Genomic DNA, 15,796 nt, shown 5'->3' with positions numbered 1-15,796 from the left:
TCTCCATCCGTCCCTCTCCCCCAACCACCTATCACCTCCCAGCTTCTCCATCCATCCCTCTCCCCCAACCACCTATCACCTCCCAGCTTCTCCATCCATCCCTCTCCCCCAACCACCTATCACCTCCCAGCTTCATCCATCCCTCTCCCCCAACCACCTATCACCTCCCAGCTTCTCCATCCATCCCTCTCCCCCAACCACCTATCACCTCCCAGCTTCTCCATCCATCCCTCTCCCCCAACCACCTATCACCTCCCAGCTTCTCCATCCATCCCTCTCCCCCAACCACCTATCACCTTCTACTCCTTCTTCTTCACCCTTTCCACCCATCCCTCAGCTTCTCACTTCATCCTCCCCCACCCCCTTCACCCACACAGCCTTCCTTCCCCCTCATCTGACTTCACCTATCACCTTCTAGTTTGCCCTCCTTCCCCTCCTCCCACCTTCTTATTCTAGCTTCTTCCCCCTTCATTTTCATTCCTGATGACGGGTCTCTGCCCAAAATGTCAACTGTTTACAGATGTTGCCTGACCTGTTGAGTTCCTGCAGCATTTTGTACATGTTGCTCAGAAAAAAACATCTTGTTTATTTATTTCAACACAACCAGCAATCATTTCATCCATTGGCATCATATAGGAACACAATGAAATGACTATATTTGAAACTTGGCCAGCTGGTCTAACTCCGGATATCTTATTACTACTAGCAATTGAACAGACTGTTCCATGGAAATCGCTTTTATGCTCCAGTGTTAACTCTAACCTTTGTTGCAACAAGACAGCTTTGGAATCTTTCTTTAGATTATCAACTTTTGGAATCTCATTGAAACTACAGTATGAATATTGTCTTCTGTATTTTTTTCACTATACAGGAATAAGCCCTCACAAGTTCACATCAATATTTCCAGTAACCTTGTTATTTTTGGTTACAAACAGCAGTTTGAAAGATCTGTAAGGAGCTTATACATTCTCTTCGCCACTGCAAGGGTTTTCCTCTGAGTGCTCTGATTTTCTTCCATGGTCCAAAGACATACTAGTTAATAGGCTAATTGGTCATTGTAAACTGCCTGTGACTAGGCTAGGGTTAAATAGGTGGGTTGCTAGATGGTGCAGCTTGTTGGGCTGAAGGGCCTGTTCCATGTCGTATCTCTAAATAAGTAACTAAGTAAGATTAAACAACCCTTAATGGTAATCCAACGTGTTACGTTTTGTAACCTCAAAACATTAAACTAATTCAAAGAAAGACTTGGGAGTCCAGGGATCCTCTTCATCTTTCCTTTAAGTGAGGTATGCATAGTAGTGCCATGACATATGCAATGAACGTATTTTACATAATCCATAATTAATTATTTAAATGAACAAGAATGCTTTATCAAACAATATATGTATATAAGATCATTCAAATTTTACAGAAATATTAAATGCACAACACCAGGACCAGGTAATACTTATGGGAATTGACCTTTCACAAAACATAAGTGTTAAAAAAATTTGGTTGCACAGAGCACTTAACCCATATTTACAATATCGATCTGTGATTAGTTATCTTTTTATCTACCCATGCACTTCCACATATATAAACCGTAATTCTTTATTCATTCCATTTATCTGTGAAGCTAGTTTATTTCAGTTATCTTTGATAGATAACTCCCAGAATCTCTGAAAGTCCATTTCCTGCATCTCTGATAGTTCATTCTTATCACCTCCAGTAATTCATTCCCACCATCTCTGATAGTTCCTTCCCCACATCTCTGATAGTTCATTCCCACCATCTCTGATAGTTCCTTCCCCACATCTCTGATAGTTCATTCCCACCATCTCTGATAGTTCCTTCCCCACCATCTCTAATAGCTCCTTCCCCACCATCTCCGATAGCTCCTTCCCCACCATCTCTGATAGTTCATTCCCACCATCTTTGATAGTTCATTCTCACCATCTCTGATAGTTCATTCCCACAATCTCTGATAGTTTATTCCCCATCATCTCCGATAGTTCATTCCCACAATCTCTGATAGTTCATTCCCCATCATCTCTGATAGTTCATTCTCACCATCTCCAGTAGTTCATTCCCACCATCTATAGAATTGTACAACACATTACTGGCCCTTTGGCCCACAATGTTGTGCCAACCCTCAAACCCTGCCTCCCATATAACCCCCCCCCACCTTAAATTCCTCCATATTCCTGTCTAGTAGTCTCTTAAACTTCACTAGTGTATCTGCATCCACCACTGATATAGGCAGTGCATTCCACGCACCAACCACTCTCTGAGTGAAAAACCTTCCTCTAATATCCCCCTTGAACTTCCCTCCCCTTACCTTAAAGCCATGTCCTCTTGTACTGAGCAGTAGCGCCCTGGAGAAGAGGCGCTGGTTGTCCACTCTGTCTATTCCTCTTAATATCTTGTACACCTCTATCATGTCTCCTCTCATCCTCCTTCTCTCCAAAGAATAAAGCCCTGGCTCCCTTAATCTCTGATCATAATCCATACTCTCTAAACCAGGCAGCATCCTGGTAAATCTCCTCTGTACCCTTTCTAATGCTTCCACATCCTTCCTATACTGAGGCGACCAGAACCAGTACTCCAAGTGTGGCCTAACTAGAGTTTTATAGAGCTGCATCATTACTTCGCGTCTCTTAAACTCTATCCCTCGACTTAAGAAACCTAACACTCTATAAGCTTTCTTAACTACCCTATCTACCTGTGAGGCAACTTTCAGGGATCTGTGGACATATACCCCCCAGATCCCTCTGTTCCTCCACACTACCAAGTACCCTGCCATTTACTTTGTACTCTGCCTCAGAGTTTGTCCTTCCAATGTGTACCACCTTACACTTCTCTGGGTTGAACACCATCTGCCACTTCTCAGCCCACTTCTGCATCCTATCAATGTCTCTCTGCCATCTTCGACAATCCTCTACACTATCTACAACACCACCAACCTTTGTGTCGTCTGCAAACTTGCCAACCCACTCTTCTACCCCCTCATCCAGGTCGTTAATAAAAATCACAAAAAGTAGAGGTCCCAGAACAGATCCTTGTGGGACACCACTAGTCACAACCCTCCAATCTGAATGTACTCCCTCCACCACGACCCTCTGCCTTCTGCAGGCAAGCCAATTCTGAATCCACTTGGCCAAAGTTCCTTGGATCCCATGCCTTCTGACTTTCTGAATAAGCCTACCGTGTGGAACCTTGTCAAATGCCTTACTAAAATCCATGTAGATCACATCCACTGCACTACCCTCATCTATATGCCTGGTCACCTCCTCAAAGAACACTATCAGGCTTGTTAGGCACAATCTGCCCTTCACAAAGCCATGCTGACTGTCCCTGATCAGACCATGATTCTCTAAATGTCCATAGATCCTATCTCTAAGAATCTTTTCCAACAGCTTTCCCACCACAGACGTAAGGTTCACTGGTCTATAATTACCTGGACTATCCTTACTAACGTTTTTGAACAAGGGGACAACATTTGCCTTCCTCCAATCCTCCCGTACCATTCCCGTGGACAACGAGGACATAAAGATCCTAGCCAGAGGCTCAGCAATCTCTTCTCTTGCCTCGTGGAGCAGCCTGGGGAATATTCCGTCAGGCCCCGGGGACTTATCCGTCCTAATGTATTTTAACAACTCCAACACCTCCTCTCCGTTAATATCAACATGCTCCAGAACATCAACCTCACTCATATTGTCCTCACCGTCATCAAGTTCCCTCTCAGTGGTGAATACCAAAGAGAAGTATTCATTGAGGACCTCGCTCACTTCCACAGCCTCCAGACACATCTTCCCACTTTTATCTCTAATCGGTCCTATCTTCACTCCTGTCATCCTTTTGTTCTTCACATAATTGAAGAATGCTTTGGGGTTTTCCTTTACCCTACTCGCCAAGGCCTTCTCATGCCCACTTCTTGCTCTTCTCAGCCCCTTCTTAAGCTCCTTTCTTGATACCCTATACTCCTCAATAGACCCATCTGATTCTTGCTTCCTAAACCTCATGTATGCTGCCTTCTTCCTCCTGAGTAGATTTTCCACTTCACTTGTCACCCATGGTTCCTTCACCCTACCATTCTTTATCTTCCTCACCGGGACAAATTTATCCCTAACATCCTGCAAGAGATCCTTAAACATCGACCACATGTCCATAGTACATTTCCTTGCAAAAAACATCATCCCAATTCACACCCACAAGTTCTAGCCTTATAGCCTCATAATTTGTCCTTCCCCAATTAAAAATTTTCCTGTCCTCTCTGATTCTATCCTTTTCCATGATAATGTTAAAGGCCAGGGAGTGGTGGTCACTGTCCCCCAGATGCTCACCCATTGACAGATCTGTGACCTCATCCAGTTTGTTACCTAATACTAGATCTAGTATGGCATTCCCCCTAGTCGGCCTGTCAACATACTGTGACAAGAATCCATCCTGGACACACTTAACAAACTCTGCCCAATCTAAACCCTTGGAACTAATCAAGTGCCAATCAATATTAGGGAAGTTAAAGTCACCCATGATAACAACCCTGTTATTTTTGCAGCTTTCCAAAATCTGCCTCCCAATCTGCTCCTCGTTATCTCTGCTACTGCCAGGGGGCCTCTAAAATACCCCCAGTAGAGTAACTGCTCCCTTCCTGTTCCTGACTTCCACCCATACTGACTCAAAGAGGATCCTGCTACATTACCCACTCTTTCTGCAGCTGCAATAGTATCCCTGACCAGTAATGCCACCCCTCCTCCCCTTCCCCCTCCCTCTCTATCCCTTTTAAAGCACTGAAATCCAGGAACATTGAGAATCCATTCCTGCCCTGGTGGCAGCCAGGTCTCCGTAATGGCCACTACATCATAATTCCATGTATGTATCCAAGCTCTCAGTTCATCACCTTTGTTCCTGATGTTTCTTGCATTGAAATACACACACTTTAGCCCTTCTACCTTACTACCTTTACACCCTTTATTCTGCTGCTCTTTCCTCAAAACCTCTCTATATGTTAGATCTGGCTTTACTCCATGCACTTCTTTCACTGCTCTATCGCTCTGGGTCCCATCCCCCTTGCAAATTAGTTTAAACCCTCCCGAACCATGCTAGCAAACCTACCAGCAAGGATATTGCTCCCCCTCAAGTTCAGGTGCAACCCATCCAATCTGTATAGGTCCCACCTTTCCCAGAAGAGATCCCAATGGTCCAAAAATCTAAAACCTTGCCCCCTGCACCAACTCCTCAGCCATGGATTCAATTGCCATCTCCTCCAATTCTTACCATCACTATCACATAGCAATCCTGAGAACACCACCCTTGAGGTCCTGTTCTTTAGCCTTCTGCCTAGTTCCCAAAACTCACACTTCAGGACCTCATCCCTCTTCCTGCCTATGTCGTTGGTCCCATCATGTATCACGACTTCTGGTTGCTTTCCCTTTCGTACCAGGATGTCATGCACCCGGTCAGAGACATTCCGGACCCTGGCACCCGGGAGGCAACAAACCACGCGTGTTTCCTTCTCACGTCCACAAAATCCCCTGTCTGCTCCCCTGACTATAGAGTCTCTGATGACGACAGCTCTCCTCTTCTCCGTCCCATCCTTCTGCACCACAGGGCCAGACTCAGTGCCAGAGACCCTGCCACCGTGGCTCACACCTGGTCAGTCATCCTCACCAACAACATCCAGGACGGTAAACTTATTATTCAGGGGAATGGCTACAGGGGTGCCCTACACTACCTGTCTACTCCCCTTCTCTTTCCCCCCTCGGACTGTCACCCAACGACCTGCTTCCGGCAGCCTAGGTGTGACTATCTCCCTGTAGCTCTCATCTATGACTGCCTCATTCTCCCTTATGAGTCGAAGGTCATCCAGCTGCTGCTCCAGATTCCTCACACGGTCTTCCAGATCGCCCAGCCGCAAGCACTTCTGGCAGATGTGACTCCCACCATCTCTGATAGTCCATTCCCACTATCTCTCATACTTCATTCCCCACCATCTCTGATAGTTCCTTCCTCACTATCTCTGATAGTTCATCCCACCATCTCTGACAGTTCCTTCTGCACCATCTCTGATAGTTTATTCCCCACTATCTGCAATACTTCATAGCCAACCATGACTGATAGTTCATTTCTGCCATCTTTGAAAGTTGATCCCATCACATCTGATAATTCACTCTCACCTTCTCCAATAGTTCATTCCCACCATCTCTGATAGTTCATTCCCACCATCTCTGATAGTTCCTTCCCCACATCTCTGATAGTTCATTCCCACCATCTCTGATAGTTCCTTCCCCACATCTCTGATAGTTCATTCCCACCATCTCTGATAGTTCTTTCCTCACATCTCTGATAGTTCATTCCCACCATCTCTGATAGTTCCTTCCCCACATCGCTGATAGTTCATTCCCACCATCTCTGATAGTTCCTTCCCCACATCTCTGATAGTTCATTCCCACCATCTCTGATAGTTCCTTCCCCACATCTCTGATAGTTCATTCCCACCATCTCTGATAGTTCCTTCCCCACATCTCTGATAGTTCATTCCCACCATCTCTGATAGTTCCTTCCCCACATCTCTGATAGTTCATTCCCACTATCTCTCATAGTTCATTCTCCACCATTTCTGATAGTTTATTCCTACCATCTCCAAGAGAAAATTCCCTATCTTCTCCAATATTTCATTCCCACCATCTCCTATAGCTCATTCCAATCATCTCCGATAGCTCATCTTCAGTATCTAGAACAGTTTATTCCCCACTCTCTAAGACTGTTCATTCCCCACCATCTCTGGCAATTCATTCTCCACAAGGACAAGACCAACATAAGTATATTGCAGCTCACAGAAGCTTTTGCAGCTGGCTGCTTTTTATAGAAGTAGACTACCTTATCCCAATGTCTGTACATCATCTCCTTCACAGTATATTATAGGTTTTAAAATAAAAGCGTGCTGCAGCATTGGGTTAACCTATAATTATCAGAGCTTTCAATATAAAGGTGAGTAAATGGATCTCAAAATAATGTTATACATTGGCAGATAGGTTTGATCTTCTGTCTAATTTGGTTTAAGTGACCTTTTGAAATGACATTTCATTTATCAGAAAGAGTATATTTAATTTTCATTAGAATGAAAAATGTTAATCATGTCACAGTTTGCCCTATTCACACTGAATACTAAATATTACAACTGAAAAGGCATTCAGTGGATGCAGATATTTATTTAGAGATTCTTATAAATCAGTGTTAATACAGAAATGATTAAGAATGGAAGACTTGAATTGCTTTAGTTTTCTAAGGAATAGTGATTACTTAATTATTAATTAAGAGTCAATTACATCAGCTGTTCTTCATAGAAAAGATATATGCAGCTAATGCTTCTTAAAATCAAGGATATTTTGTTCAAGAAAAAATATATAGGAATTCATGTTCCTAACTCTCCATTTGTTTTTACATATAATTAAAATATAATTAAGAAAAATGTGCCATTGAATATAAAAATTTACCCATTACACAGAAGATTACAGGAATAATGAGTTTCTATACATATTAATGTAACGGTGTTTACTAATGTTCATTGTTATACAATGGCTTATCAGACACAAATCTATGGGAGGACAGGGTTTACTAGTACAGTAAAATTGGGGTTTAGTCTCTTGTTTCACTATTTCTTGTCAGTATGTCAAGACAATTGACCAATTTTCAGAACAGAATTCTGGAGGAATTTCTTTAGCCAGAGGGTGGTCAATTTGGAATTCATCGCCACAGATAGCTGTGAAGCGCAAGCTAATGGGTACATTTAAAGTGGAGGTTGGTAGATTCTTGTTAAGTAAGGACATCAAGGGTTATGGGGAGAAGACAAGAGAAAGGGGATCAGAGGGATAATAAATCAGCTATGATGGAATGGGCGAGCAGACTCGATGGGGTGAAGGGCCTAACTCTGCTCTTATGTCTTATGGTCTTAAATGGGATGCTTGCTACTGATGTGAATTATAACATTTCATGACAATGAGAATCACTTGCCAATGGTTCAATGGTTCCATTTAATATCAGAGAATGTATACAATACACAACCTGGAATTCTTATTCTCTGCAGACATCCACAGGAACAGAAGAGAACCCCAAAGAATGGATGATAGAAAACATAAGAATCCCAAAGCCCCTCTCCCCCTCCTAAGCACAGACAGCAGCAAAGGATCAACCCTCCCCTTCCCCCACTTATTTTAGCAGAAGGCATCCGCACCCACCACCCACCCACCAAGCAAGCAATAGCAAAGCCCCAAAGATACAACTGAGTTGTTACAGAGTTTCTGTGAATGGAACTTAGTTTTGGTTGGTATGGTTTGTGATGAATTATTGAGTTTCCATCCTCAAAAAAGATTAAATTGAAGATCCATCTCTGCCATTCAATTTTAGCACTCACGCTCCAGGATTCATTAGGTTTAAATTGGGGTGGAAAGCAGGCTTAATATGTGAGGAAGGTAAATGCAATGCTTGCATTCATTTCAAGAAGACTGGAATATAAATGCTAGGATATAATATTGAAGCTTAATAAGGTACTGGTGAGGCCTTACTTGGAGTATTGTGAGCAGTTTTGGACCATTTATCTAAGAAAGAGTCTGTTGACATTGGGGAAGGTTCCAACGAGGTTCACAAAAATTATTCCAAGAATGAAAAAGTTATTGTGTGAAAATCGTTTGACAGCTCTGGGCCCATATTCTTTGGAATTTAGAAGAATGAGGGGAGATCTTATTGAGAATTACTGTACAGTGGATGTGGTGAAGATGCTTCCTATAGTGGGGAGTATAAATCCAGAAGACAAAATCTCACAATAAAGGGCCATCCATTTAGAATGGAGGTGAGGAGGAATATCTTTAACCAGAGGGTGGTGAATCTATGGAATTTGTATCTATTAGTAACTGTGGAGGCCAAGTCATTGGGTATACTTAAGGTTGACAGGTTCTTGATAAGTCAGGGCATGAATGATTGCAGGGATAAGGAAGAAGAAATGGATCAGCCATGATCAAATGGTGAAGCTGAGGCCTGTCTGGTTCATACCAACTACGAATCCCTTCTAAAATTGTTCACTTGCCTGCATTTGGCCCAACCTGAAACATCGACAGTTCCTTTCCTTTGTCCAACCCCCCAAACCCACTAGGGTCAAAGAGTCGTAGAAAAGTACAGCCCAGAAACGGGTCCTTCAGCCCATCTAGTCCATGCCAAACCCTTCAAACTGCCTATGGTCTTTACACGTGGTCCAGGAGTGATGATTTTCAAAATATTCATCTTGAGGTCAATGGCGAATGATCTGACAAATGCACATTCCTTCTTCAGTTAGATTTTATTAGATTGTTGTGATTTTATCTTCTCCTCATAACTCATAACTCATCTCCTGCCTTAGGTCACAAACTTATCAATCACCCCGATGAGTTATTAACTTCACGCTTTCTGCATAATCACTCAGAGTTGAACTGCATGTGCATGTAACGAGAGCTGTATAACTCATCTCCTTCTACCTTAGGCCACAAACTTATCAATCACCCCTGCTGTGGACACTTTCTGGAGGTTCAAGATCCGTATGCTCCATGACCGCTGGACCAAGTGTGTAAATGTAGGAGGGGACTATGTTGAAAAATAAATGTAGTAGGTTTTCTAAAATTGACTCCTTCTAGCTTAGGTCACGGACTTATCAATCACCCCTCGTATTATTGGGCACCCCCTGAACCTAATAAAATAGCCACCAAGTGCATAATCATGGTCTTCTGCTGCTGTCGTCCATCCACTTCAAGGTTTGATGTGCTGTATGTTATCTTCTTCCCCATTCTGATGTTTGGTCTGAACAACAACTGAACCCCTTGAACATGTCTGCATGTATGAGCTGCGTCCACATGATTGGCTGATTAGAGATTTGAATTTACGAGCAGGTATATAGGTGTACCGAATAATGTGACCACTGAGTGTAGTACAGAAAAAGTGCAGAGCAGGTCGACAATAAGTGGCAAGGTCACAATGAGGTAGATTGGGAGGTCAAGAGTTCAAGTTATCATACTAGGAGAACATTCAATAGTCTTATAACAGCTACCCTTGATCCTGGTGGGACGTGGTTTCAGATTGCTTTTAAATGTGAAAGAAATCATGTTCTAAATACAGATGTACTGGATGTGATCCAAGAATCTTCCACAATCTTTAATATTCAAATGGGTGTTAATGTACGTCAGTTATCGGTGGTGGGTATAAGGAATGTAAGCACATCTGTTCCATCATTCAAACTCAGCAGAAACCTCAGAATAAATTCCAGTTTCTCACCTGGCTCCCTCAGTCATAATTTCTCCAGAGCCCAAACGTCTATTATTGAATATATTCAACAAACAAACAATCCAGATCTAGGATATTACGGATATTTATTGTTTTTATTTCGGGATAGAACATGGTTAACAGGCCCTTTCGGTCCAATGAGCCAGCGCCTCTCAATTACACACATGCGACCAATTAACTAACTAACCTGCACAAGAAAACTGGAGCACCCAGAGGAGCCCTATGCAGTTACAGGGAGAATGTACAAACTCATTACAGACAGTGGAGGAATCGAACCGGGGTTGCTGGCACTATTACAGCTAACTGCGACACCACCATGCTGCTTTAAATGGTTTCATGATATGGTGTTTTGTCAAACAAATAAAGCCTGCTGAACAAAACTGTCTGATAAATTAAGTAGTTCTTTTCCTATTCCAGTAGGCCCTCATTTCCTTAAATAATTTGAACAGTTTATAACTTAGTGTTGCTACCTGTCAGAAGGACAATTACAAACTGAATAGGCTAAGTAGGAGTTCCACTTTTATCTGTGACTTGAGGGGGATATTCTGCAAGAGTATTCCTCAAACCAGTTTTTCTTAAAAATGGATGATTGAAAAGTGCTGTCAAAGAAACCTTTTCAAGTTGTTGCATTTGTTGAGGATTTAATGTTAAGCTTTTATATACTTTATCTTTGCCATTGAAAACATAATATACACATTTTCTATATTAACTTCAATCTAAGTAATAACTGAAATATCAAATGAATTCTATTTGCTGTAGCATCATACTCTACCTGGCAATGTTACTGGCCAGTAGTTTTAATCTGGACATGGTAAGGAGATGTCCATCCTCTGGCACAACTTCTCTAGTCCATTCCAAGGAGCGTTCTGCAGGCAGGAAAGTAAGTGCTGGTTTCAGAACTTCTTTCAGTCATTCAAAGCATCTGGATTTTTCTGGAAAACTCTTCCAGCAACGTAGAAGTAATTATTGCCAGTTCTAATTTCCCTTGACTGGGTGGTACTGAGCTAGTGCCTTCGGACTATTGTGAATGTGGTGAAGGTATTCTCACTATACTTCTAGTGTTGGATCTGGAGCATTTAATGGCGTGGAGATGTATTTTCTGGAATTTAGAAAAATGAGGAGGGAACTACCAAATATTGAAAAGCCGAGATAGAGTGAACATGGAGAGGATGTTTCTATAGTGGGAGAGTCTAGGACCAGAGGGTACATCCCTTTAAAACAGAAATAAGGAGCAATTTCTTTAGTCAGGGTTTGGTGAATCTGTGGAATTCATTGCCATAGCTGGCCATGGAGGCCATATAGTTGGTTACATTTAAAGGGGAAGTTGATAGGTTCTTGATTAGTAAGGATTTCATTGGTTATGGGGAAAAAGCACGGGAATGGTGCTGAGGAGGAAAATAAATCAGCCACAATCAAATTGTTGAGCAGACTCAGTGTGACAATAGGTGTAATTTGGCTTTTGTCTTATGGTCTAAAAGCCTACTAACAAAGTGGACTATGTTAGTCTTTGGAGATTAAGAATGAGGCATAAATCTTGTGGTTAGGGTTGTTTTATTAGGTGTTTATACCTCAGAAATAACAGTTAACAACTGAAGGAAGAAGACAAAGCAAAGACAAAGAACAGACAATTTATGGTCATCTTATCCTGCAAACTGGTTCAAACTGGGGAACTAAGGAATCCCTTGAGAAGAGCATCCATGAAACAGTTTTATTTATGGCATAGCATATGCTGCAGAGTTACAAAATATACAGAACCACCAGCTTTACTGCAAATGACTAAAAATCTACAGACCACTCACAGGTGAGCAGGTGATTATACAAACATATAAGCAAGCATGAAGAAGGTTAAATGCAAGAAAACAGTCAATATAGACTGTAATTCAACATTTGTGATTAGAATCTTGGTTGAAGGATATTAACTATTCTTGAACCTGATGGTGTGGGATTTCAGGTTTCTGTACGTCCTGCCTGATGGTAGCTGTGAGAAAATGACATGGGCCAAATGGCGGGGACCTGCTTGTGCCAAAATATTGTTCAGGTCTTATTGTACGCAGGCTCAAGCAGCATCATCTCATGAGAAACTGATGAAGGTTCTCAGCCCAAAACATTGACGGTTTATTTCTCTCCATAGACGCTGCCTGGCCTGCTGGGTTTCTCCAACATTTTGTGTAAGTTATTCATGATTTCCAGCATCTGTTTATCATTACATGAGGAGCTGTGAATGGAACTGAATATGTCACAATCATCAATGACAATTTCTACTGCTGATCTTCCAACAGAGGGAAGATGTTCAAGTGGATTGGACCTAGACTTCTATCTGCAGTGATACTATAATCTATGGTAATGCTTTAGAACAAAGAACTGCAGGCCTTAATTGCTGGGTAAGTATTTAAGCTTTCTGAATGAAATATTAATGAGATGAACTATTTTGTTTGTGTTGTTTGAAAACCCATTTGCAGCTCATTGCTTAAATCTGTAGTCAGGGAAGGTAACATGTTATATTGCAAATTTTTATAAGTGATAGAAGGAAGCCACTCTGCCTATTGAGTCAATGCTAGCTTTCTGAACAATCCCATCAATCCTGCTACCCATTTATTTCCTTATAATTTATTTGGTCACACATGTCCTTTAAGCCCCTTCCAATTCTCCTGCCAACATTCTAGACTATGGGCAATTAACCCACACATTCTGGGACGTGGGAGAAAACCGGAGAAGCCAGGACTAATTCCAGCTGTCACCAGGAGAATGTGCAAATCCCACATAGACTGCATTAGAAGGCAGAGTCCATCTTGGGTTGCTGGGTAGCTGCACTACCAGCAGCAGCTCTGCAAAACAGAGACACATGTTTACCTGGAGATAGTCCACATTGAATGAAGCTGAGTTATCACCTGCTCTCCTTGTACCTGATTTGGAAGATTCATATTGGTGAGCCTGAATAGCTCTTGTTTAACCTTGGGTCATTAGAAGTGTGTTTACTGATATAAATTTTAAAATTTGAGGTTCAGTATTGAACTGAAGCTAAAAATGTATAATATTTATAGGTAATCCTATGTTAATATATACATAATTATTGAAATCTCTCATTGTGCACATTGACTAAAACCTTAAAATCTAATAACTCTGTCCCAATTTACATAAACCAATCAAATTAATTGTGGTGTCAATCGGTGAAAAACATTAAATATGTGCTGCCACTTTAAAGAATTTTCTCTACTGAACTTTTATTCTTGTTATCCAATTTGTTTCAAGCATTCTTAACTCGATGGACAAAGGAAATTGAGGATATTAATGTGTGTCTGTCCACCTAATTCAAGCTCTGTGTGAAATGACATTGGGAAGTCAGCAATATCGTATCATCTCTTGGGTTTAAACAGTGACAGCAATCTTTTGTAAATGGACACATGTGACATATTGATAAGAATAGTGAAAGCATGTTTAACAGGCATAGAGATAGTGTGAGAATATGTCATGTTAATCTGAAGCAGCGTCTCTTGGTCATATTTTTCCGTGCTTGTTTGAGGCTAAAGTTTTGTGTTCCAACTGGGATTAACAGTTCCGCAAACCCAGCAGAAGAATCCACATTTTATCTTACTCTGGACCATCTCCAGGCCAGTAGTGATTACCCATTCTAATTGTTACCTGGCATGTGCCTATGTTGTACTAGTTCTTTGTGTTATTTCTAACTCTAGTCTATAAAAGAATTCTCTTTAAGCAGTCTAGATTCTTTGTATCATTAAAATGAAATATTCTTCTTGTTTAAAATCTAGTATTTATTATTAACATTTCTAGTTTAAGAATTTAACTTGTTATCTTTTAGGATGACAAGTATGCATTTCTCATTATAACATTTTCCTGATTTATCTCATGACCTGGTTAAGTGCAGAACTAATTGCTACATGGTAGCAGAGTAGTTAGTATGACACAGTTACAGCTTGGGGCGTCACAGTTTGGAGTTCAATTCCAATGCAGTTTGTAAGGAGACTATACATCCTCCTCTTGCAATGTGTAGGTTTACTCTGGGTGCCCTGGTTTCCTCCCACAGTCCAAAGACGTACCAGTTGGTAGGTTAATTAGTCATTGCAAAATGTTAGAGTTAAATTATGGGTTGCTGGGCAGCACAGCTTTAAGGGCTGGAAAGGCCAATTCTGTACTGTATCTTAATTAATAAAAATAATGAATTGAGATGGTGATTACTGGCTGGCAATGGTAATAATGTTTAGTCAATATCCAGAGTCACACAAATGATTTTGAGTCCATGAGAATCTGTGAAACTGAGTGTCAATCAAATCTCGTGTTAATAGCTTTAAAACCGAGTTACAGCATAAAAGGATGCCATCTATTCAACTACTAATGATCTCTTCTGATATCATTCAATTAATATCACCTACTTCAAACTATTTATTACCCAAAGTCACACAGCACAATCATGTCTCTTACCTGCTCAAGGAAGCCATTGTTTCCCTTCTCAAACCTGAGCAATTCGGCAGATGCTGGAAATCCAAAGCAACACAAACAAAGCACTGGAGGAACTCAGCAGGTCAGGCAGAATGTATAGAAAAAAGTCCAGGGACCTGAACCATTACATTGTTTCCCTTACCTGGTTGAGCATGGAGATGTTCTAGATGCAGTTTTAGTTGCTGTAGCAGAATCAGATATGAAGTAATCTCTGGTAGATCATTGTTAAGAAAATTATATATGCACTAATAAAAATTAATATTAGCACAATTCCTTATTAAATATATACAGAAAGTCTCTGGACAAATGTAAGTTATTGTTTCTTACAAGGAGATTCTAAATGCATCTTCTGAAAGTAACAATCATAGCTATAGTACTACTATACCTGATTTTTGTTCTTGCATCTTGACTATTCTAGTCCAAGTTTAGACATCTTGCTAAAACACTGTGAATTTTTAACATACATTTGTACATGTTCTTCAAACTACAGCTCTCCATTGGCTATGCACATTTGCTAAGCTTCTGATTATAACACTTGTGCAGATCAAGATGTCAATGCCCGCACTGAATCCAAGGCTGTTTAGGTGTCAAATGAATATTTAAGGAATCAGAATCAGGATTTTTCAAATATATTTTCTCAGAGCAACACACACAAAATATTGGAGGAACTCAGCAGGTCGGGCAGCATCTATGGAAATGAATAAACAGTTAACTTTTCATGACTGGAAAGGAAGGAATCTGATAGGAGAGGAGAGTAGACCATAGGAGAAAGGGAAGGAGGAGAGGCACCAGGGGGAGGTGATAGGCAGGTGAGAAGAGGTAGGAGGCTAGAGTGGAGAATAGAAAAAGAGGTTAGGGGGAGGGAAATTTCTTTTATTGAAACAATAAATCAATATTCATGCCATCTGGTTGGAGGCCACCCAGAAGAAATGTAAGGTTTTCATCTTCCGCCTTAACATTGGCCTTGGCACAAGAAGAGGTCATGGACTAACATGTCAGAACTGGAATGCGAATCAGAATTAAAATGTTTGGTCACTAGGAAGTTCCACTATTGACA

The 15,796-nt window shown here is 41.2% G+C and overlaps 1 protein-coding gene across 1 annotated transcript in view; it reads right to left on the bottom strand.

Moving 5' to 3' along the window:
* The window catches only part of LOC132379723 (uncharacterized), a 152,592-nt gene that overhangs the window by 23,509 nt on the left and 113,287 nt on the right, over window positions 1–15,796 (bottom strand). Inside the window, exons 7-8 of the mRNA XM_059948011.1 lie at window positions 14,882–14,950; window positions 14,722–14,774 (exon numbers count right to left, since the gene is read on the bottom strand). Of these exons, the coding sequence (XP_059803994.1) occupies window positions 14,722–14,774; window positions 14,882–14,950 (122 nt within the window). The remainder of the gene's footprint in view (window positions 1–14,721; window positions 14,775–14,881; window positions 14,951–15,796) is intronic.

This window comes from Hypanus sabinus, chromosome 22 (genome assembly GCF_030144855.1).
Source record: "Hypanus sabinus isolate sHypSab1 chromosome 22, sHypSab1.hap1, whole genome shotgun sequence".
NCBI lineage: Eukaryota > Metazoa > Chordata > Chondrichthyes > Myliobatiformes > Dasyatidae > Hypanus > Hypanus sabinus.
Note: the sequence above shows the minus strand (reverse complement) of the source record. Positions and strands in the feature narration are given on the sequence as shown.